Source organism: Triturus cristatus, chromosome 8 (genome assembly GCF_964204655.1).
Source record: "Triturus cristatus chromosome 8, aTriCri1.1, whole genome shotgun sequence".
NCBI classification, from domain to species: Eukaryota; Metazoa; Chordata; class Amphibia; order Caudata; family Salamandridae; genus Triturus; species Triturus cristatus.
This window is the reverse complement of record NC_140591.1, coordinates 1,660,795,243-1,660,819,505: the sequence shown is the minus strand read 5'-3', so window position 1 is coordinate 1,660,819,505 and position 24,263 is coordinate 1,660,795,243. Positions and strand designations below refer to the sequence as shown.

The window sequence follows — 24,263 nt, the reverse complement described above, 5'->3', positions numbered from 1 at the left end:
TCACAGACTAGCAATCACACACTATCAGAACCACTCTTACACCCCTTACATGCTACTTGAAGCACTTTTATACCCCTCACAGACTACAGACTACCATTCACACACTACTAGAAGCACTTTTACATGCCTCGTGGCCTAGCAATCACACACTGCTGGAAGCACTATTACATCCCTCACAGACTAGCAATTCCACACTACAGGAAGCTCTCTTACATGCCACACATTTAAGAAATCATACACTACTAGAAGAACAACTTACTTACCTTTGTTAACGATGTATCTGTAACAGACATAGGTTAGGTGTAGATTCCTTACCTTAGAATTACCCCAGGCGTGAAACTGGATCCAAAGAAGTTTTTCTTAGCAGTACTCTTGCGTGTCAGAAGGTGGCATCGGTTGACTCCATGTATGTTGTCCACGTCGTGGTCGCCAGTATAACGTCACGGTGCCTACTTAGACACCACCCCTTCGAGCTGACGTCAGTTCTGACATGACTTCCACGCCAGACGCACAGAGCCATGAAAGACACTGAGCACTGGTGCACCACAACTAAGGCCCTGTAAGGAAGTCCTTATCCCTAAAAGTCAATCTGCAGAGTGGGAGGATGGGTGGGGCGGTAAGGAATGTACAACTAACCTATGTATCTCACAGATACATCGTTACCGAAGGTAAGTAACTTGTTCATCTGAAAGAGACAGTTGTAGATTCCTTACCTTAGACTAGATACCCCAGCAATACCATCCCTGATGGAGGGTCTGCGAACTAAGTTCACAGCAGAAAGTCCTGGAGGACAGAAAGGGGAAAATCGCCATCCCTCTGGACTTGTCTGTCCAGGCAATAATGTCTGGTGAACGTGTGAAAGGATTCCCACGTGGCCGTCTGTCAGATGTCAAGGAGTGGTACTCCATGTGCCAAAGCAATAGTTGCTGCCATAGCCCCAGAGGAATGAGCACACAGCCCCACTGGAGGTTCCTTTTTCATTAAAGCATTAGAGACTTTAATACAAAGGACAACCCAACGAGAGATGGTATGCTTTTGGACAGCCCGACCTCTCTTGGCCCCCACATAGCCAACGAAGAGTTGGTCATCCACCCGGAAATCTTTTGTGCGGTCAAGATAGAAGGACAGCGCCCGTTTAGGGTGCGGACGGTGGAGTCTCTCCTCCTCCTTGGAAGGGTGCAGTGGGGGGAAAAAGAAAGGCAAAGTGATCGCTTGTCCTATGTGAAATGGTGTAACCACTTTAGGACGGAACGAGGGCCTCATCCTAAGCACCACTTTTCCGGATGCACAGAGAAGAAAGGGGGCTTGGACGATAGAGCTTGAGGCTCACTCACCCTGAGAGCAGAAGTGATGACAGCAAGGAATGCAGTTTTCAGAGTGGGGAGCCTGAGAGGGCAGTTGTAAAGGGGCTCGCAGGGAGCACACATGAGACAGGTTGGGACCAGAATCAAGTCCCACTGGGGCATTATGAAAGGAGATGGAGGAAAGAGATGAGTAATGCCCTTAAAGAATCTATTTACAATAGGTGACTTGAATAAAGAGGGCTGATCTGGCATCCAAAGGAAAGCAGAGAGAGCTGCAAGGTAGCATTTAAGAGTGCCCGGAGCAGAGCCCTGCTGGGCCAAAGAAAGTATATACAAAAGAACCTCCAAAAGAGGGCCAGAAAGGGTATCCACAGCATTTTCTGTGCACCATGCCACAAACTTTTTCCATCTACAGGCGTATACCAATTTAGTGGAGGGGCGCCTGGCTGCCAAGATGACATTTTAGACTTCGGATGGAAGGCCAAAAGCTGTCAACTGTCGCCGCTCAATCTCAACGCAAGGAGGTGGAGGCTGGATAGGTTTGGGTAAAGGACCGTCCCCTGCTGCTGCAACAGAAGATCCTCCCGAAGAGGCAGTCTGATTGGAGGATTGATGGCCATGCTCAGTAGCTCGGGGTACCAGATTCTTTGTGCCCAGTCCGGAACCACAAGAACAACTTGGGACCACTCAAACTTGATCTTTTTCAGCACTAGGGCAGAAGTGGTACAGAGGAGGCTGCTACCCCACTCCCAATGAAAAGTGTCGCCGAGCGAGTGCCGCCTTGGAAACTCCAAAGCGCAGAACTGCTGACCTTGTGCAGTCTCTTCTGTTGTGAACAGATCTAACCAAGGCTCTCCCCATCGCTGAAAGAGTCCTTGCACCACCTCCGAGTGAAGACGCCATTTGTGATCTACCAGACACCGACGGCTGAGTTTGTCTGCCCTGGCATTCAGAGAACCAGCCATGTGTTGAACCACCAGGGTCATGCCCTGATGTTCCAGCCATGTCCAGAGGCAAAGAGCCTCTTGACATGGGGTCCACGACCCCACGCCACTCTGCATGTTACAGTACCACATGGTGATGGTGTTGTCTGTGAACACCTGCACCACTTTCCCTTTGAGAGAGGGAAGGAATGCTCTCAGTGCCAGGCCGAATGGCCGGAGCTCCAGCAAGTTGTTATGGAGCCCGGATCTACCCCTCTCCCAGATGGCTGCCCCATCCCAGGGGTGACGCATCTGTCACCACTGTTAAGTCTGGTTGGGAAAGGGAGAGCGATCTGCCTCTGACCCAAGCTGTGAAGATCTGGACGTAGTTGGAAAGAGTCCCCTAATGCTGCACCCACTGGAACTTCAAGTCCCACTGCAAACCCACATATGCAATCGGGCATGATTCGCCAGCAGGATGCTGAAGGCCATGAGGCTTAACAGCTTCAGGGTCATTCTCACTGAAAACCGGGATAGGCTGAAACATCGGTATCATAGCCTGAATGTCCCAGACTCGCTGCTCAGGAGGATAGGCCGGAAACTGCACTGTGTCCAGAACAGCTCAGATGAAAGGGAGTGTCTGTGGAGTCAGGTGTAACTTCGGCAGGCTGATAGTGAACCCCAGCAAGTGCAGGATGTCCGCCGTAGACTAGAGGTGGGAGACGACAGCCTGGGGCGAGCCTGCCTTCAAAAGCCAGTCATCGAGATAGGGGAGGACTAGAACCCCAGATCCGCGCAGATGAGCTGCGACTACTGCCATCACTTTCGTGAACAGCCGAGGGGCACTGGTAAGGCCGAAGGGGAGCACGGTGAACTGAAAATACTCGTGTCAAACTGTGAAGCGCAGATAGCGCCTGAGGGCTGACTGGACGGGAATATGGAAATAGGTGTCCTGCAAGTCCAGCTCCACTATCCAGTCTCCGGGGTCGAGGGCAGAGAGGACCTGATCCAACGTGAGCATTTTGAACTTCTCCTTCTGGGGGAAACGGTTGAGGGCCCGGATGTGAGAAGTTGGCCTGGTATATGCTGGTCACTAGTTAAAGTGGCCACCTTGCACCAGTACAATTCGACTCTTATGGTAGATTGGTTTAAGACAACCTTTTAAAGAAAGCTATCCTAGTGGTAGCTGTGGAGAGCAGCCTTCAGGCTAGGTCTCAGAGGAATGTGAAGCAGCTTGTTTTACCTTATTATCTCTTGAATCACTAAATGAAAGGACACCACACAGGTATATATATAAAATATATATGTATTTACTACTAGACACACTCTACTGATCTCTTTCTGAGATTAGAAGTCAGGAACATATGCACAAATCAACGTTTCACAACAAGTTAAAGCACAAATATGGCTGGGGCCCTAGGGGCGTACCAGACCATATACTAAACAAGCATTTACAATGCAATGGTCTCGGCATTGTTAAGGTTAGAGCTATTGGCATTGCTCATGACATTATTTTTGTTTATGTTTTTGTTTTTAAAACATTTAAAGAAACGGCATTGGTATTTACAATGTCAATAGCTTAATCTCTCTCAAATGCGAGACCTATTGCATTTGCACCCACACACAGAGCCACACACACAAAGCCACCCACACACACATACAGCCACCCACACATAGCCACCTACACAGAGCTATTCACATAGAGCAACCCACACACAAATAGAGCCACCAACACACACAGAGTTACCCACACACAGAGAGCCACCCACGCATAGAGCCACCTACAAAAAAAGCCACCCACACAGAGCCACACACATAGAGGCACACACATACACACACACATAGAGCCTCCCACACACACACAGAGCCACCCACACACACACAGAGCCACACACACAAAGCCACACACACAGAGCCACGCATACATACACAGAGCCACATACACACACACATACAGAACCAGACTTTAAAGAAAAGATCCAGGCTATACCTTAAAAAGAAGTACCTGCCTCGGAGGGAAGCTGGAGAATTTGCATGAGGAGCTCTGCACCTGATGTGTGTGGGGTGGGACACCCTGCAGTTGCTGCTCTGTCTGGAGGAGATGAAGGACTGGGGACTGAGTTCAGTCCGAGGCGCTGGTGTGTAAAAGCGGTGTTACATGCACGTGTTCAAAAGCAATTCATAATACTTGCCTGGGGATATTGAAAACAAAATGTGCATACCGTACTGCTCACTCTTTCTAACGCGTGTGAATCACGTGCATTTTATTTTTAAATATTGCACAAAATACAAATGGGTTGTATGCATGTCTGTTAGTGAAACCGTTAGATTGTGCATTCTTTAACACTGGTCGACGGTGGCAAAAACAGTAACGGGCTAGGTAGGGGTGACTCCTAACTCTGGTAGCCCAGGGCGGCGCATTCGCCCCTCAGGGGGGAAGCAGGAGAGGGGCAATAGAACATCAGCATCTCTCAAACCCTGGGGACCACTTTAGACAGGAACACTAGACACACCCTTCAGGTGCACACTGTGGCAGCCCCGGTGTGGGACTGTGCTGAAGCCTCACCTTCTGAGAGTCCATGGCGACGGACACCGTGCTCCGCAGGATCCTCCAGTGACTTGGGTAAGTGACTTCAGCTGGGTGAGGACTGAGGAGCGGTGGCCGAGGGCCTGTCACCGCGCCCCGCCCTCTGCTGCTGTCACCCATCCCTCCGCCCTCAGGGCCGGGAGCCAGAAACAGGAAAGAAGGACTACAGAGGCAGGCAGGCAGGCAGGCTGAGCGGGGGGCGGGGGGCTCCATTCAGTGAAAGAAGGCGGCCATTGCGCAAATGATTTTTCTCAGTATGATCTGCCAACTCGAGGCAGCAAATCGGTAAAATATTGAGTTTGTCCCACATAACTACGATTACCGTTTCAGATGCTAACTACTAATAAATATAGGTGGTAATCACATTGATATATATTGATGTCGCTTTGTTTTTCTAATGCTAACCTCAAGTAAGTTTACCAGCCTAATGACAATTAATATTCACACACTATACTCCTGTACCTTAATTCCAGGGCTTAGCTCGTGTTGTGCACGTGACAAAACCAACCTCGTTTCTGTCTTCAGGTTCTGCCCTATCACCGAAGACGAGCTAAATAATACTACACGTTAGATAGAGAGATGACCACTGACCGATCTGGTATCGTCTCTGCAGATAAAGGCAACGGAGGCCGCCATCTTGCAAGTTTCTTATCAGTTTGCTTTGTCCAGCAACACCCGTAACACTCATTTGTTTCCCATCAGGGGAACAAGCCCGAAAACTAATTGTCACTGGTTGCTAGACATCAGAAATCAGTGAGTGCTTTTACCTGAAAGGGCCGGACTTGAAACGCCGAGCAGCAAGGAAGAGGTGACCCCGCGTCCCGCTCCGTGTAAAAGGGACGGAAAGGGGCGGGGCTTCAAAAAACCGAAAGAAGTGAAAAAACATGCCCCCGAATCGGAAAAAGATGGGGCTTGTTTGGAGTGACAAAGCTCTTCTCCAATGGCTGACCACCATTTAAGAGGCCAGCCAATGGAGAAGAGGGAAAAAAAGGGGCGGGTTAAAGCCCAACTCCTAAAACGTTAAATCTCGCGAGCGAGACTGCGCAAGCGCAGCCTTTGCTAGCCGAGACCTAAAAAGAGGTATAGGAATATCGACTAGAGAAGGGACAAGGCCTAGGGCCTTCAGAAGCGCTGGAACCTCACTAATCCACCCAAGACAGGTAAGTAAAGGACCCACGGAACACGCATGCAGTGTGAGAACACAGCCGCGGATCCCAATAGACTTCAATGGAGCAAGTCGCGGTTGGAATTTTAAAGTTTTAGGATACTTCTGGAGAGTCTACAAGCAAGTCACTTACAGGGTAAGTGGTTCTAGAGCCAACACACACAGGAGCACTGTAGTGCAGCAGTTACCTCACCCAGGGAAGCTGGGTGCATAGGTGTCTTTTGGTGTCGGGTCGCAGCGTCGTTTTCAATGGGAGCCAAAGAAGACTTGCTGCTTGTGAAGACAGAAGAAGTGTCCGGTGGAATCCAAGGCTGGATTCAGAAGAAGGAAGACCTGAAAGCAGAGGGGACAGTGTTCAAAGTCACTTGCCAGTGACCCGGGCCAGGAAGCTGGATGCCCACAGTCGTCGGGTGATTTCAGGTGATCACAAGTGTCTTGACTCTTCAGCCACGAGGTCCAGGAGGTGTCGACGATGACCAGGAGCTGGATTAGGCATGTCCCATGAAGTCTGCAACTTACTGCGGTGTTGGCGATCAGATTGGAGCCAACAAGCCTTGGTAACAGCAAGTCTTCTGGAAAGTGTAAAAAGTCAGCGATGCAGACCAGCAAGGTCTGAGGGACTCACCCAGCGAGGGTAAGTCAGGGGAGGCCTGGAGCAACCAGGGGAGCCCTTTGGTTTTGTAGAAAAGTCTTCTGGGGACCCACAAGCCTACCGGCAAGGGATCACAAAGACACCTCGGGCGGATTCACTCAACAGGAGCCCAAGGTCCAAATCCTGCTGGAGGCTTGGACCACACGTGGTCCAATGCACAAGTTCGTAGAACATCGTGAAGGGGTTGCACTCGAAAATAGTGCCCGGTACCCAGGTATTGAGGTTCCTCGTCACTCGTGGGGTCCACTTGCCTCAGCTTCGTTGGGGACTCACGATGGCCTTGGAGAAATCAGGAAATCCACTTCCGGGGCTGCAGGGACTTAGGAATCCGGCGGGAGCGGGAAGGTTTGCGACTGTTGATTCAAAGTTTTGGAGCCTGCCAAGCAGGGGAGTCAATCCTTGACTCCAAGGGAGATTCTTCAGTCTTCCAGAGGTAGTGGAACATCGAAGTTCCAGAAATATTCTTCAGAGCGTCGTCCAGGGATATCTAGTTTGCAATGGCAAGGGTTCCCTAACTTATACTAGAAGGAAGGGAGGGACTAGCTCTATGACCCCTCCTATGGGAGGGTCAGGGGAATGGGTGGCTACACCCACTTCCCTTTGTCCAGTTTCGCGCCAGAGCAGGGGCAGGTAGCCCCTGAACCGGTTTGAGCTGGCATATGCACAGAGGAGCCTACTGCTCCCCCAGTGCAGGACTTCAAAGCACTCTAGGAGTGCTCCCACCCAGCCCCAATACACTAAACCCTGTCTGGGAGATGGTTACACCTCCCTGTGACAGGATGCCTATTGTTGGGCCTCCTCCACTGCGAGTTTCGGTCAGCAGCAGGACGGCAGCCCAGTGTCTGTGCTGGTGGCATCCATTTTCTGATGCCAGGGCTCTTTCAGAATTCTACTGTGTTTCCACAGTAGGTACATGTCTATCCCTCTAGAAGGAGGGGATCATACTCCCACACCAGTTGTAGGGGTATGATTACAAAGCGTTTGACACCAAACACGACATGTTTTGATGCAGCCATCCCAGAGTTAGCATTTACCGCGAGGTTATAATGCACTTAAGAGTATATGGTTTAACCGCATCCACAAACCGCCACAGAGAATAGACTCTGAGAGCTGCAGATGGGCCCTGCTCAGGCAGAGGCGCCCCCTCACATGGAAACCAAGCACCCTGCCCTCAGGATTGATAGGGCCTGACTTAGGGGTGACTGATAGGCTTATATGTGTGTGTAGGTAGAGATATAGTGAACCTATATCTCAGTGAGGAGTGCTGACACTACAACACCCAGGCTGCAGCAGCAGGCCTGTGGTGTCAGATTTAGTCTGCTTCCCAGGGGTGGCATAATACATGCTTCAGCCCCTGGTAGGCCTGTGAAGTACCTATGCCCTTGGTACCTACGGTACCATATACTAGGGGCTCATAAGGTACCACAGTATCCAATCACTAGTGCATCTAATATACACTCCAAGTTGTTTAGAGAGAACAGAGAGACTGGGGCCCTGATTAGCAGGGACCCAGCCAGACTATAGCCAGAAACCAGTGTTAACATCCGAAAAAAGTGGGGGCAACATAAGTGCAGATCCTACTCTCCTACACCGGAGGTCCAGAATAGGACGCAGGCGTTTGTCCTTATTGGGCACCAGAAAGTAGCGGGAATAGCAACCACGGCCTACTTTTGGCGCAGGGACACTCTCGATAGCTCCCTTGGCCAAGAGACCTGAGACTTCCTGCCGGAGAAGTGCCTAATGATCCTCCAACATGCGATCAAAAGATGGTGGCTTGGAGGAAGGGGTAGTCTTGAAGGGGAGGGAGTCTATTTTCAAAACCCACCTGTCCGACGCGATGGATTGCCAGTGGGGAGGTGATGACGAATCCTGCCACCCAATGGCTGGTGATGGGCCTGAAATGTCGGACTAGGAGGGTTTGGAGGCTTCGGCAGGGAGGGAAAAGGTGGACTTGCCTGCCTGCTGCTCCCAGACCGCGAGGTCGCTGGGTCCCATGTGCGCGGCCACATAGAGGCTGGGCATCTTGCTTGAACCGGTGGCTAGATTGGGCCGGACATGGCTGGGTACCCCTTCCTTAGCCACAAAAAGGGTAAAAAGCAGACTGGAGTGGTCGGGAAGGCGCAGCAAGGCCCAAAGGTCTGGCCGTAGCACAAGAATTTTTAAAGCGCCCCAGCGCTGAGTCTGCTTTGCAGAGAAAAAGACGTCGACCATTAAAGGGCATGTCCAGCAAGGTTGCCTGGACATCCCCTGAAAAGCCTGATGTCCTTAACCAGGTGTAGCGCCTAAGGGCTACCAACGTGGCAATCATTCTGCCCAGTGAATCGGTGGTATCCAGTCCACATCTGATTGTGAATTTGGCTGCATCTCTCCCATCCGCCACTGCCTGGGAGAGAACAGCCTGGGCCTCCTCCGGGCACTGAGGCAGCACATGCATAACCGTATCCCAGATGGTGTTGGAGTATCGGACCAAGAGGCACGCGGTATTCAAGGACCGCAGTGCCAAGCTGGAGGAAGAGAACATGCACTTCCCATGGTGATCCAGCTTCTTGGATTCCCTATCTGGAGGAGCAGAAGAGAATGCGCTGTTAGAATAAGAGGCTTGGACCACCAAGCTCTCTGGGATGGGGTGTTGGGTGAGTAAAACTGGGTCGCCAGGGGTCAGGCGATGGCGGAGGGCATCCAATCGTCCTTTCCACAAGAGCTCCTGTGCTGGGCTTGGACCAGGTGCCCAGGAGGACGTCAGTGAGGTCTTCGTTGAAGGGCAGAAGGGGCTCAGAGGAGGATGCCGCAGGGTGAAGCACCTCTGTCAGGAGGTTAGTCCTGACTGCCACTGAAGGGAGCTCAAGGCCCAAGAACTTGTCCGCCTTCGCGCTACCATAGAGTAGGACGCTCCCTACTCCATAGCCAGGGTAGGGGCAGAAAGCATACTAAGGTCTACAGAAGTGTTCCAGACCACTGGCATCACCCAGGTCCTCTCTCCAGTCCAGTTCTGCCAGATGGTCAGTTAAATGGGCCAGTGATCCCTCCCAGTCTTCATCACCACCTTCTGGGCAGTAGGGAACACCAGAAATGAACAGGGGAACAAAAGAACCCTCCGGCGTCGGATTCAACATCAACTGATGTCGGTCCAGCTCCACACCCATCTCAGGGGTGAGGGAGGGGATGCGTCGGCTGGGGCCCGGCTGGTGCCTAGGCCTTCATCATCTGGAACGGCACCGGGGAATGTTGAGTGAGATCGACCGCCATTGATCCAGATTTGGATCTGTGGGGGTCCTCTGGCGCCGAGGCTAGAGTCGCCGGCATCGAAGGCTTAAGGCCCTCATCCAGCTGCACGAGGCTCGAAGACGCATCGGCAGAGTCAGACTGCCCAAAGAAGATGTGGAGGTCCTCATAGAACGTGCAGAGCTGGGCAGGAAACGTTCCAGCTCCTGGGAACTGGAGAGGCGCAAAATCGTCCCTGAAGGAGGCACCGGAGAAGGAGCTTTAGAGGAACAACGCTCAGAGTCCCACATTGTGTCAGCCGGCCAACGGGGAGAAGGCGAAGAGCGACGGTGCTTCTTCGCCTTTTTCTTGTGCTTGGACTTACCGAAGATCTCGAAGACTTGGAGTACAACAAGGTGTGGGGCCTCCGCAAGCGGCCTTAAGTCCTTCCTCTTGAATGCGACTGGGAATGACGCAGTGCCGACCACTGGGCCTCCAAGAGCTTTCGTGATCGCTCCCGCAAAGACTTTGGATTCATGGCCCGGCAGTCGGAGCATGACTTCGGGTTGTGGTCGCGCTCCAGACACCAAAGACACACGAGGTGTAGGTTCGTCACAGACATCAGCTTATGACAGGTGTTGCAAGGCTTGAACCTGGTCCAGCATTGGGACAGCCTTCACGCACCAGGAGTCAAAGACTCGAAAAAAAACTCAACAAAACCTTGAAATAGGTTACTCAAAAAAGGACTGAGGGGTAGCTCTCTCCAGATCTGCGCTAGGCTGGTGTAGGAAAAGAAAGAACTGACGTCAGTGTGCAGGGGGGGCATCTAAGTAGGCACCGCAACTTCATCCCGGCGACCACAACGCCAACGACGGACGTGGAGTCGACCAACGCCATCTTCCGACACACAGGGGTACCCGCTAAGAAAAGTTTTTCCGGATCCAGTGTGCCGCCCGGGGATAATTTTAAGGTAAGGAATCTACAAGTAACCGTCTCTTACAGATGCACTAGTACCCCCTGACAGACTAGTAATCACACACTACTAGAAGCATTCTTACACATCACTCAGACTTGCAATCACACACTACCAGAAGGACTCTTACACCCCTAACACACTAGTAATCACACACTACCGAATGCATTATTACACCACAAGCAGACTAGCAATCATACACTACCAGAAGAACTCTTACACGCCTCCACTGAATTCCAGTCACACACTATTAGAAAAGTTTTTAAACCCCTAACATACTAGCTGCCTCTCGACAGAAAACACTCCTTTCGGAGTCCCAGTCAAACACTACAAGAAGCACGGAAACATCATTTAGAAACTAGTTCTCTAGACATACCTAAACTTGCTTGGAAAGAAAGAAGGCTTCCCTATGCTCAGGCATTGTTTGTAGCCCATACAGAGACAGGCTGGAAAAAACATAATGTATTTCTCGCATTTTAGATATATGCCATACCTACTGGTATTGCCAATGCGTATTAAGTCAAGTTATATAATTAATTTACTTTCTATTAAAGTAGGTTAAAGCATGATATTTTATTTTGAACTTAGGCATGAATATAGAACATGTAAGGTTGCAAACTATTAGATGTATCACCCGCCGGGGTCATATGATGATTAAATAATCATCATAATCACCGAACTTACCTACAAGGGGGAACCGAACTTACCTACACGCCGCCACCGCCAAGAGTCCGTGCAGTCCACGCTTCTGTGCCGCCATCGCCAAGAGTCTCTTCCAGCTAGATTCCGCGCCGCCGCTCGGGACTACGAATCCCGGCAGCACTTGCGGCGGCGCACAACAACGCACGCACCAACAGCGCCAGGAGGCGCATAAATTCAGCGTCAGGCCGGCGGAGCGGGGGGAACCGAACTTACCTACACGCCGCCACCGCCAAGAGTCCGTGCAGTCCACGCTTCTGTGCCGCCATCGCCAAGAGTCTCTTCCAGCTAGATTCCGCGCCGCCGCTCGGGACTACGAATCCCGGCAGCACTTGCGGCGGCGCACAACAACGCACGCACCAACAGCGCCAGGAGGCGCATAAATTCAGCGTCAGGCCGGCGGAGCGGGGGGAACCGAACTTACCTACACGCCGCCACCGCCAAGAGTCCGTGCAGTCCACGCTTCTGTGCCGCCATCGCCAAGAGTCTCTTCCAGCTAGATTCCGCGCCGCCGCTCGGGACTACGAATCCCGGCAGCACTTGCGGCGGCGCACAACAACGCACGCACCAACAGCGCCAGGAGGCGCATAAATTCAGCGTCAGGCCGGCGGAGCGGGGGGAACCGAACTTACCTACACGCCGCCACCGCCAAGAGTCCGTGCAGTCCACGCTTCTGTGCCGCCATCGCCAAGAGTCTCTTCCAGCTAGATTCCGCGCCGCCGCTCGGGACTACGAATCCCGGCAGCACTTGCGGCGGCGCACAACAACGCACGCACCAACAGCGCCAGGAGGCGCATAAATTCAGCGTCAGGCCGGCGGAGCGGGGGGAACCGAACTTACCTACACGCCGCCACCGCCAAGAGTCCGTGCAGTCCACGCTTCTGTGCCGCCATCGCCAAGAGTCTCTTCCAGCTAGATTCCGCGCCGCCGCTCGGGACTACGAATCCCGGCAGCACTTGCGGCGGCGCACAACAACGCACGCACCAACAGCGCCAGGAGGCGCATAAATTCAGCGTCAGGCCGGCGGAGCGGGGGGAACCGAACTTACCTACACGCCGCCACCGCCAAGAGTCCGTGCAGTCCACGCTTCTGTGCCGCCATCGCCAAGAGTCTCTTCCAGCTAGATTCCGCGCCGCCGCTCGGGACTACGAATCCCGGCAGCACTTGCGGCGGCGCACAACAACGCACGCACCAACAGCGCCAGGAGGCGCATAAATTCAGCGTCAGGCCGGCGGAGCGGGGGGAACCGAACTTACCTACACGCCGCCACCGCCAAGAGTCCGTGCAGTCCACGCTTCTGTGCCGCCATCGCCAAGAGTCTCTTCCAGCTAGATTCCGCGCCGCCGCTCGGGACTACGAATCCCGGCAGCACTTGCGGCGGCGCACAACAACGCACGCACCAACAGCGCCAGGAGGCGCATAAATTCAGCGTCAGGCCGGCGGAGCGGGGGGAACCGAACTTACCTACACGCCGCCACCGCCAAGAGTCCGTGCAGTCCACGCTTCTGTGCCGCCATCGCCAAGAGTCTCTTCCAGCTAGATTCCGCGCCGCCGCTCGGGACTACGAATCCCGGCAGCACTTGCGGCGGCGCACAACAACGCACGCACCAACAGCGCCACGAGGCGCATAAATTCAGCGTCAGGCCGGCGGAGCGGGGAGAACCGAACTTACCTACACGCCGCCACCGCCAAGAGTCCGTGCAGTCCACGCTTCTGTGCCGCCATCGCCAAGAGTCTCTTCCAGCTAGATTCCGCGCCGCCGCTCGGGACTACGAATCCCGGCAGCACTTGCGGCGGCGCACAACAACGCACGCACCAACAGCGCCAGGAGGCGCATAAATTCAGCGTCAGGCCGGCGGAGCGGGGGGAACCGAACTTACCTACACGCCGCCACCGCCAAGAGTCCGTGCAGTCCACGCTTCTGTGCCGCCATCGCCAAGAGTCTCTTCCAGCTAGATTCCGCGCCGCCGCTCGGGACTACGAATCCCGGCAGCACTTGCGGCGGCGCACAACAACGCACGCACCAACAGCGCCAGGAGGCGCATAAATTCAGCGTCAGGCCGGCGGAGCGGGGGGAACCGAACTTACCTACACGCCGCCACCGCCAAGAGTCCGTGCAGTCCACGCTTCTGTGCCGCCATCGCCAAGAGTCTCTTCCAGCTAGATTCCGCGCCGCCGCTCGGGACTACGAATCCCGGCAGCACTTGCGGCGGCGCACAACAACGCACGCACCAACAGCGCCAGGAGGCGCATAAATTCAGCGTCAGGCCGGCGGAGCGGGGGGAACCGAACTTACCTACACGCCGCCACCGCCAAGAGTCCGTGCAGTCCACGCTTCTGTGCCGCCATCGCCAAGAGTCTCTTCCAGCTAGATTCCGCGCCGCCGCTCGGGACTACGAATCCCGGCAGCACTTGCGGCGGCGCACAACAACGCACGCACCAACAGCGCCAGGAGGCGCATAAATTCAGCGTCAGGCCCGCTTCGCGGGACGCGTGCGGGACGCCCGGAGCGAAGCCCGGGCAAAGGGCGGGCCCTCTACGGCCCTCATCGGCAGGAAAAGGCAGGGGCAGGGCCACATATGCTGCCGGAGTCACATTGGACATCATTGTGCAAGTAAGTCGAGCATTAAGAAGCCCCTACATTTATATTCGTGAAAGATTTGCGGTTACAGTTTAAGTCATGCCTAAAAAAGCTGCAACAGTTCAAAATAATAAGATGAACAATTATCTGGTACAGACTGTCCAGAAAATCAACACGCAAAGGAGGGAGTCATTGGGGTTGAGTCAATCACCGGATCTACTCTGTTTGTCCCCACCCTCTTTTGCTATCCCTTCGTCTGACGAAATTAACACACAAAATGTCTTCAGCGCCACCACGTTAGTGGACACTGCCTTACAAGCCACACCTGATATCCCGGTCAATGCAACTCCGGCCTTTGAAGATTCTTTAACTGAGGGTGATATAAATGTTGTGAATGATATTAATTTTGACCAAGATACACAGTCTCAGACATCCGAGGGGTCCATCCTTGATGCAACACCTACAGTCCATGAAGTTAGAACCAAACGTCAATGTGCAAAGATTCCCCTCAAACGGGGTGGTCTACGCTCTGGGGCTAAATGGAAGAGGGCTAATACCTCAAAATCTACACAAATGAACCACGCTGAGGTTTCTCCTATTTGCCCTATTGAAGAAGCTCTATTAGAAAAAATTGCGGATTTCATCGAGACTAAAATTAATTCCATCATTAAACCCCTCATCTCCAAGATAGACAAATTACAAGCTGAGGTCAAGAAGCTGGGTGGGCAGCAAAATATAGCTGCAAGTGGCATTGAAAATTTAACCACGTTAGTGACTTCTTTGAGCAATAATCATGGGGAAGCAGCTGATGGAATGACTTTGGGGGTTGGAAAGGGAACAGAGCCATCTGGGGGCAAACCAGTGACACTGATTCCCAATGTTGTCGCTGGGACTTCTACGCTTCAACGCCCCCCAGTAAATTCAAATTCTGTGGCAAATGTTACCCATATGCAAGCATTACAACCCCACACTTCTACATCGGACCCCCTGCAATTTATTGTTGAAGCCACACCTGTGGTGTTAGTCCTCGCAAATGTTCCTCTTCTAGAAAGTGGCACGGTGGAAAGTTCTAATTCACTGTGTAGCAAAGCTTTACATTGGTTAAGCAGCAACGTGCGGTTAGCTCCAGGAGGTCAGCAACATCTTGCAAGTGTAATTAAATCAGCATTTAGGGTTCCTTGGCTGGGAAATCGCCCTAAAAAATTTAAAGGCGATTGCGTGGCTGTGAGCTTTGCAAATCAAAATGTTCTTCCTAATATTCTTGTAAATATCCTTCCCCCTCAACGTAGACAAGGTACTGTCGTTCCCCTAACTTTGAAATTCTTTTATGGGGAACAACAGAATGTATCAATCCCAAGGACTCCTTTTCTAGGACGAACCACAAATTGGGATTTTCAATCCAGATGGGGCCAAGATATAAGGAATAACGCACCAGCCTATCGACAACAACCTTTCGTATTCAACCCTGTTACACAACCTTTGGAATTGCGTAACCGTTTTGCGCCACTTTCTTTTCTGGATCAAAATGATTGACTTTTGCCAAGCCCATTTGATAATGCTGAGGAACCACAGCAGACTCTTGTTTTACCTCTTCAGTTTTCTGCAGACAATAGAGCCTGCAGAATTTTGAGCTGGAACATTGCTGGCCTTAGATCCAAATTTAAAGATAAAATATGGTTGGATAAAATCAGGAGTTATGACATTCTTGCTTTCCAAGAAACTTGGGACCCGTTAGAGTGTTTGCCCTTAGACGGCTACTCTCATTTTTCAGTACCTGCAGTCCCCAGTAAAGCAGGAAGAGCTAGGGGCGGGCTAGTTGTGTATATTTCTCTTGACGTTAAGGGAAAACCTAAATACATTCAGTCTAAATCCAAAAATTGCTTAATAGTTGAACTGACTTTATCTAACTGTAACCCTATTTTACTCGTGAATTTTTATAACTCTATGACCAGTCAATTTCCAAACGAGCATTTGTTAGCCTTACAGGACCTCTTATCCACTCATATTGAGAATAGTAGCTGTGAATTTGAGGTTATCCTAATGGGGGATTTTAATATCCACCTCTGCTTGGCAGGTTGTCAGAGGGAAACTGAGATACTTCCTTTTTATCCTTTACCTCCGCATTTTGAACACACTTTAAGCGGAGAGATCTTGGAATTATTTCTGGCTACCCTCAACCTCTATGAATTTTGCACCTGCTCAAATGACTTGAGGCTACCAACATACGTGGGTCATGAATCTGGTACAATTATAGATTATATTTTTGTTTCCTTAAGTATTTTATCTAAAATATTAACATATGGAGTAGAAACGTCTGTTTTTAGTGATCACAATCCTGTGATTTTAGAGGTTTTAGCATTCGGAGTCCTTGAAAATAGGAAGATTGACACATTGTGTGCGACAGGCCTTGAGCTTAAAGATCAAGATCGCAGGTTAAAATGGGACCAAGTTATCCCAATGTCTTTTTTACAGGAGACACTGGCAAAAGTTCCCGATGAAATTGCTATTTGTCTCGATAATAAAAATTCGAGTGTCAAAGTGGTTGATGCCTTTGGTGTCATATGTCATCAAGTTAACTTAGATCTGACCGTAAAGGCAAAGCAGAATAAATCATTTGGACCTAGATGGTTTGATTCAAACTGCTCTAGGGCCCACTCAGCCCTTCTAAAGGCGTTAAAGTGTAAACCTAGAAATAGAGTCCTGATAGCATCATTGAGGAAACAATACAATCTTGCTATTAGGAAGAGGAAGTCTGAGATTAAAAATGAGGCTTGGAATGATTTGTTACTGCCCGAGACACAGAAAGATAGTGCGAAATTTTGGGCAGTCATAAACCATCCATATTTTGTGGGATTAGATAACCAGAGAGCTGACTGTATTATCCCAGACGAACAGTGGGTTTCACATTTTAGTAATATTTATAGTCAAACTCATACCACAATAGACTGTGAATCAACAGCGTTAAAACCATTGTCTCAGATTCCCCCTTTTACCCAAGAAGAGGTGATACTTGCCCTAAAAGACACACTCTGTAAAAAGGCACCGGGGCCAGACGGGGTCCCAGCAGACTTCTTTAAGACCGCCCCTCAATTTAGCTCAAAAATTTTAACCAATATTTTTAACGCCACTAGGGAATTTATTTTCCCTTCTAGCTGGTTAATTTCAACTATTGTGCCTATCTTCAAAAAGGGACAGCGGACAGATCCGGCCTGTTATAGGCCTATCTCCCTTATTGACTCAAGTGTCAAAATTTTGGGGAGAGTCCTGTTAGGTAGACTGTCCACGATTTTAGAAAGTAAGGGCATTTTATCTAATGCACAATATGGCTTTAGAGCCAAAAGAGGAACCCTAGATCAATGCCTAAATCTGGAACTTGTTATAAACAAATATGTGGTCGCTAGGGGTGGTTCACTGTACATGGCCTTTATGGATCTCTCCTCAGCTTTTGACCTGGTTAACAGGTCGAAGCTCTGGGGGATCCTGTTGACCATGGGCCTTGATCCGCCCCTAGTCGATTATTTAGCCGAGCTACATAAGGATCTCATGACTTCTGTCAGAGTCACTAGGGAAGGAAGATGCACCTGTCTCTTTAAGTCTGAGAGAGGGGTCAGACAAGGGTGTATACTCGCCCCCCTTCTCTTTACTTTATATATTAATGACCTTGAGACAGTAATGCAAACATCACACAGCGATATTCCGCGTGCAGGGGAGACAAAGATACCTGTCCTACTGTACGCGGATGACGCCGTTCTTCTCGCACGTTCTGGAGTTGCACTGAATAAACTCCTCTCATCTTTTGGAGCTTTTATGGTATCTTTGGATATGAAAATTAATACGGATAAATCTCATGTAATGATCTCTGGACATGCAGGTAGAAAAAAAAAGATGATAACATTTCACTGCGCAGGGAAGGAGGTAAAAAGAGTTCCTTCTTTCCCATACTTAGGTGTGATTTTTGATGAAAGGGGCTCCTGGGGCCCCCAGCTTCTGGCTAAAAGTAATGCTGTCACCAGAGCTACTGCAGGACTGATGGGTTTTGCCAAAAAACTGGGCGCTCGCCCCATGGAAAGTATAATCAAAGTTTATAAAGCAAAATGCCTGTCAATCGCCCAGTATGGCTCCACTATTTGGGGCTATACTAACCCCATTAAAATACAGAACGCAGAAAATAAATTTTTAAGATCACTTCTGTCTGTTCCCCAATCAACCCCAACATTGGCTTTACATAAAGAGTTAGGATTGGGTTACATATCTGACATCTTGAAATTAGCACCAGTGACTGGGTGGCTAAAAATTTGGCTTAATCCGGAGCTTACTTTAAATCACACCATTTTAAAAGATTGTTTAGCCCTGGACAACGCACTCAAAATCCCATGGGTAAGATATGTGAGAACTCAGCTGTCCTTAGCAGGCCGATTGGAGCTCTTCTCATCTCCAGACGAAATAATTTATGAAGATTTAAAATTAGTTAAACACACCCTGTTAAATCTATATGCTCTGGAAAGGGAAGCACAAGAGTCAAAAAAACCCATGGTAAGGAATTACTTTTTGCTCACTTCTGTTCCTGGAATGGAACCATATCTTTTGTGGGTAACAAATCCCTACCATCGCTTTCTTTTAACGAGATTTCGCTTCAATTTAATTCACTTTATCCTAGGTAACTTTGGAACCTGGGCTAGTCCTGTTGACGCTGAACCCTGTGACTGCGATTGTTTTTCAGTACAGGACACGATGCATTTTATTATGTTTTGTGGCCATTACACTGAGATTAGAAAAAGGTACCTGCTCCCTATCTTACGCACTCAGGGCTTTATTCAGGTAAAACCAGCCCTGCTATTTTTGCAACTCCTTCCTAATATAAATGTAGCCTTCGCTGTCGCTAGTTTTCTAGTGGCAGGAGCGCGCGTGAAGAGGCACCAAATAAGGCATAGGCATTCTATCTGCGAGAAATGAATTTCCTCTTTTATATAATGTACCCTTCTTTTTATTGTTTTTTAAAATATTTATGAATGTTTTAGATGTATACATTTTAACTGTTTCTTTTTCCTTCTTTTGATAATTGTATGCAAATGTTATGATCTGATGTAATCATGTTATGTACTTTCTTGCTCGATCTTTTATGATTTTTATTAATCGAATAAAGAAAATTGACTGACTGACTGATTAAATAATTATATTTAATATTTCAGAAATAAACCCACAAAATAATTATGTTGCAGGGCTATCTAGTGGTAGACATCAGATTAATAGGTGCAAACTCTTTGTATACATATTCACGTGTGTGCACTAAAACATTTAACATGCATAAAATGTGGATTGTAAATGCAGACCTCAAATCCTTTTTCTTGCAGAGCCTCAAAATGTTCCCTGTATTCCTCCTTCAGGATCTCTTTGAGTTTTAATGGTGACGTGTCACCTGGCCGCAGTATGCCCTGAAACACATAAAAACCTGTAGTCTGTAACCAATCCCAAGTGTTGTAATAATGGAGAAAGGTCATTGATCTGTTAAATAAAAAACCTGTGGTGAGTGAAGTACAGGTGAAAATAGTTTTAGAAGAAAGAGGTTCTAATTCTGGATCTGATTACTGAGTTCACATAAAGTAATCGAAATGATAGTCCATAGCCCAATATCTTGGATAAGGCATGTAAATGCTGGAGTAAAACTGCAATAAGACACATAACGGACTGTGAATGATCTGGAGAAGCAGTACTGAGGGCCACATACATCCTACAAATGGCAAACTCACTGTATGCATTACCAACACTTCAGTCCTGCTTCCTCAACACTCTCTCCCAAACAGTCCTGGAACAAAACCCTATTTGACCTGTCATCCTTAGGGTGGTCTTCCCTCAATGTTTTGCTTGCTTACAACCACGTTTTACTCCATCTTTTTGTTGGCCATAGGACTTTGAGCACTTTACCACTGCTACCCAATGCTAAAGTGCATATGCTTTTCCCTTAAACATGGTGACATTGGTGTATACCTGATTGGCATATTTAGTTTACCTGTAATCCCTTGTAAAGTGGCAAACCATATACCTAGAGCCTGTAATCTAAATGCTATGAGTGAACCTGCAGTACTGGCTGTGCCACCCACACAAGTAGCTTTTCAAACCTGTCTCAGGCCTGTCTTTACAGGGCTTGTGTGCGCAAAAGTGTGGGCAAAAGTGTGGGCTAAAGAAAGGTGATGGATTAAACCCATATCAGTTGACTGGGGGTGAGTGCTTGCAATGTTCAACACTCCGTCCATCATTTCCTTTGGTTTTTGCTTTGTTCGCCTTAAGTTGGCAGGGTATGCTCAGACGTGAGTCCCTTGCTCACTTTCCCACTGGATTCAAGCAAGCCTGGCTGAAGACGGCTGAAATGCCAGAAACCGGTCCTAGGAAGTTTGTTTCCGGTCCAGGGAAGACATGGCTTGGCAGTTTGGGCTGGACTGTTCCCATGAGGCACAGAGTCAGACTGATTTGCATATGGCCATGTCTGAACTGGGGTGGCAGAGTGGGCTAAAGAACGGTGATGGATTAAACCCAGATCAGTTGACTGGGGGTGAGTGCTTGCAATGTCCAACACTCCGTCCATCATTTCCTTTGGTTTTTGCTTTGTTCGCCATAAGTTGGCAGGGTATGCTCAGACATGAGTCCCTTGCTCACTTTGCCACTGGATTCAAGCAAGCCTGGCTGAAAACGGCTGAAATGCCAGAAACCGGTCCTAGGAAGCTTGTTTCCGGTCCAGGGAAGACATGGCTTGGCAGTTCAGGCTGGACTGTTCCCATGAGGCACAGGGTCAGACTGATTTGCATATGGCCATGTCTGAACTGGGGTGGCAGAGTGGGCTAAAGAACGGTGATGGATTAAACCCAGATCAGTTGACTGGGGGTGAGTGCTTGCAATGTTCAACACTCCGTCCATCATTTCCTTTGGTTTTTGCTTTGTTCACCATAAATTGGTAGGGTATGATCAGACGTGACTCCCTTGCTCACTTTGCCACTGGATTCATACAAGCCTGGCTGGAGACGGCTGAAATGCCAGAAACTGGTCCTAGGAAGCTTGTTTCCGGTCCAGGGAAGACATGGCTTGGCAGTTCGGGCTGGACTGTTCCCATGAGGCACAGGGTCAGACTGATTTGCATATGGCCATGTCTGAACTGGGGTGGCAGAGTGGGCTAAAGAACGGTGATGGATTAAACCCAGATCAGTTGACTGGGGGTGAGTGCTTGCAATGTTCAACACTCCGTCCATCATTTCCTTTGGATTTTGCTTTGTTTGCCATAAGTTGGCAGGGTATGCTCAGACGTGAGTCCCTTGCTCACTTTGCCACTGGATTCAAGCAAGCCTGGCTGAAGACGGCTGAAATGCCAGAAACCGGTCCTAGGAAGCTTGTTTCCGGTCCAGGGAAGACATGGCTTGGCAGTTCGGGCTGGACTGTTCCCATGAGGCACAGGGTCAGACTGATTTGCATATGGCCATGTCTGAACTGGGGTGGCAGAGTGGGCTAAAGAACGGTGATGGATTAAACCCAGATCAGTTGACTGGGGGTGAGTGCTTGCAATGTTCAACACTCCGTCCATCATTTCATTTGGTTTTTGCTTTGTTCGCCATAAGTTGGCAGGGTATGCTCAGACGTGAGTCCCTTGCTCACTTTGCCACTGGATTCAAGCAAGCCTAGCTGAAGACGGCTGAAATGCCAGAAACCGGTACTAGGAAGCTTGTTTCCTGTCCAGTGAAGACATGGCTTGGCAGTTCAGACTGGACTGTTCCCATGAGGCACAGGGTCAGACTGATATGCATATGGCCATGTCTGAACTGGGGTGGCAGAGTGGGCTAAAGAACGGTGATGGATTAAACCCAGATCAGTTGACTGGGGGTGAGTGCTTGCAATGTTCAACACTCCGTCCATCATTTCCTTTGGTTTTTGCTTTGTTCACGATAAGTTGGCAGGGTATGCTCAGACGTGAGTCCCTTGCTCACTTTGCCACTGGATTCATGCAAGCCTGGCTGGAGACGGCTGAAATGCCAGAAACTGGTCCTAGGAAGCTTGTTTCCGGTCCAGGGAAGACATGGCTTGGCAGTTTGGGCTGGACTGTTCCCATGAGGCACAGGGTCAGACTAATTTGCATATGGCCATGTCTGAACTGGGGTGGCAGAGTGGGCTAAAGAACGGTGATGGATTAAACCCAGATCAGTTGACTGGGGGTGAGTGCTTGCAATGTTCAACACTCCGTCCATCATTTCCTTTGGTTTTTGCTTTGTTCGCCATAAGTTGGCAGGGTATGCTCAGACGTGAGTCCCTCGCTCACTTTGCCACTGGATTCAAGCAAGCCTGGCTGAAGACGGCTGAAATGCCAGAAACCGGTCCTAGGAAGCTTGTTTCCGGTCCAGGGAAGACATGGCTTGGCAGTTCAGGCTCGACTGTTCCCATGAGGCACAGGGTCAGACTGATTTGCATATGGCCATGTCTGAACTGGGGTGGCAGAGTGGGCTAAAGAACGGTGATGGATTAAACCCAGATCAGTTGACTGGGGGTGAGTGCTTGCAATGTTCAACACTCCGTCCATCATTTCCTTTGGTTTTTGCTTTGTTCGCCATAAGTTGGCAGGGCATGCTCAGAAGTGAGTCCCTTGCTCACTTTGCCACTGGATTCAAGCAAGCCTGGCTGAAGACGGCTGAAATGCCAGAAACCGGTCCTAGGAAGCTTGTTTCCGGTCCAGGGAAGACATGGCTTGGCAGTTCGGGCTGGACTGTTCCCATGAGGCACAGGGTCAGACTGATTTGCATATGGCCATGTCTGAACTGGGGTGGCAGAGTGGGCTAAAGAACGGTGATGGATTAAACCCAGATCAGTTGACTGGGGGTGAGTGCTTGCAATGTTCAACACTTTGTCCATCATTTCCTTTGGTTTTTGCTTTGTTCGCCATAAGTTGGCAGGGTATGCTCAGACGTTAGTCCCTTGCTCACTTTGCCACTGGATTCAAGCAAGCCTGGCTGAAGACAGCTGAAATGCCAGAAACCGGTCCTAGGAAGCTTGTTTCCGGTCCAGGGAAGACATGGCTTGGCAGTTCGGGCTGGGCTGTTCCCATGAGGCACAGGGTCAGACTGATTTGCATATGGCCATGTCTGAACTGGGGTGGCAGAGTGGGCTAAAGAACGGTGATGGATTAAACCCAGATCAGTTGACTGGGTGTGAGTGCTTGCAATGTTCAACACTCCGTCCATCATTTCCTTTGGTTTTTGCTATGTTCGCCATAAGTTGGTAGGGTATACTCAGACGTGAGTCCCTTGCTTACTTTGCCACTGGATTCAAGCAAGCCTGGCTGAAGACGGCTGAAATGCCAGAAACCGGTCCTAGGAAGCTTGTTTCCGGCCCAGGGAAGACATGGCTTGGCAGTTCGGGCTGGACTGTTGCCATGAGGCACAGGGTCAGACTGATTTGCATATGTCCATGTCTGAGCTGGGGTGGCAGAGTGGGCTAAAGAATGGTGATGGATTAAACCCAGATCAGTTGACTGGGGGTGAGTGCTTGCAATGTTCAACACTCCGTCCATCATTTCCTTTGGTTTTTGCTTTGTTCGCCATAAGTTGGCAGTGTATGCTCAGACGTGAGTCCCTTGCTCACTTTGCCACTGGATTCAAGCAAGCCTGGCTGAAGACGGCTGAAATGCAAGAAACCGGTCCTAGGAAGCTTGTTTCCAGTCCAGGGAAGACATGGCTTGGCAGTTCGGGCTGGACTGTTCCCATGAGGCACAGGGTCAGACTGATTTGCATATGGCCATGTCTGAACTAGGGTGGCAGAGTGGGCTAAAGAACGGTGATGGATTAAACCCAGATCAGTTGACTGGGGGTGAGTGCTTGCAATGTTCAACACTCCGTCCATCATTTCCTTTGGTTTTTGCTTTGCGCAGTTTACTGCCACCTCGACTTGGCATCTTAAACCACTTGCCAAGCCTTAAACCTCTCTTGCATTATGCCTAATTAACCCCTAAGGTAGGCCCTAGGAAGTCATGTGAACAGGGTGCATTATAACTAAAAGGCAGGACATGTACTTGTAATTTTTACATGTCATGATAATGACAAACTGCTACGTTCATTTTTCCCTGCTATGAGTCCTGCTCTCCTCAAAGGCTAGCATGGGGAATTCCAAAAAACGCCTTTTAAGCTGCTATTCCTGAACAGAAAGGAGTA

General features: G+C 49.8%; 1 protein-coding gene across 4 annotated transcripts in view; it reads right to left on the bottom strand.

Annotated features, from left to right (window-relative positions):
* LOC146808505 (transient receptor potential cation channel subfamily M member 2-like) overlaps positions 1-24,263 on the bottom strand; it is a 2,014,188-nt gene that overhangs the window by 181,908 nt on the left and 1,808,017 nt on the right. For 3 of the 4 annotated variants that reach the window (XM_085623584.1, XM_085623585.1, XM_085623587.1), the window contains one exon: positions 19,416-19,517. The exons of the other annotated variant lie outside the window; for it this stretch is intronic. In XM_085623584.1, the coding sequence (XP_085479710.1) occupies positions 19,416-19,517 (102 nt within the window). The remainder of the gene's footprint in view (positions 1-19,415; positions 19,518-24,263) is intronic. 4 annotated transcript variants of the gene reach the window in all.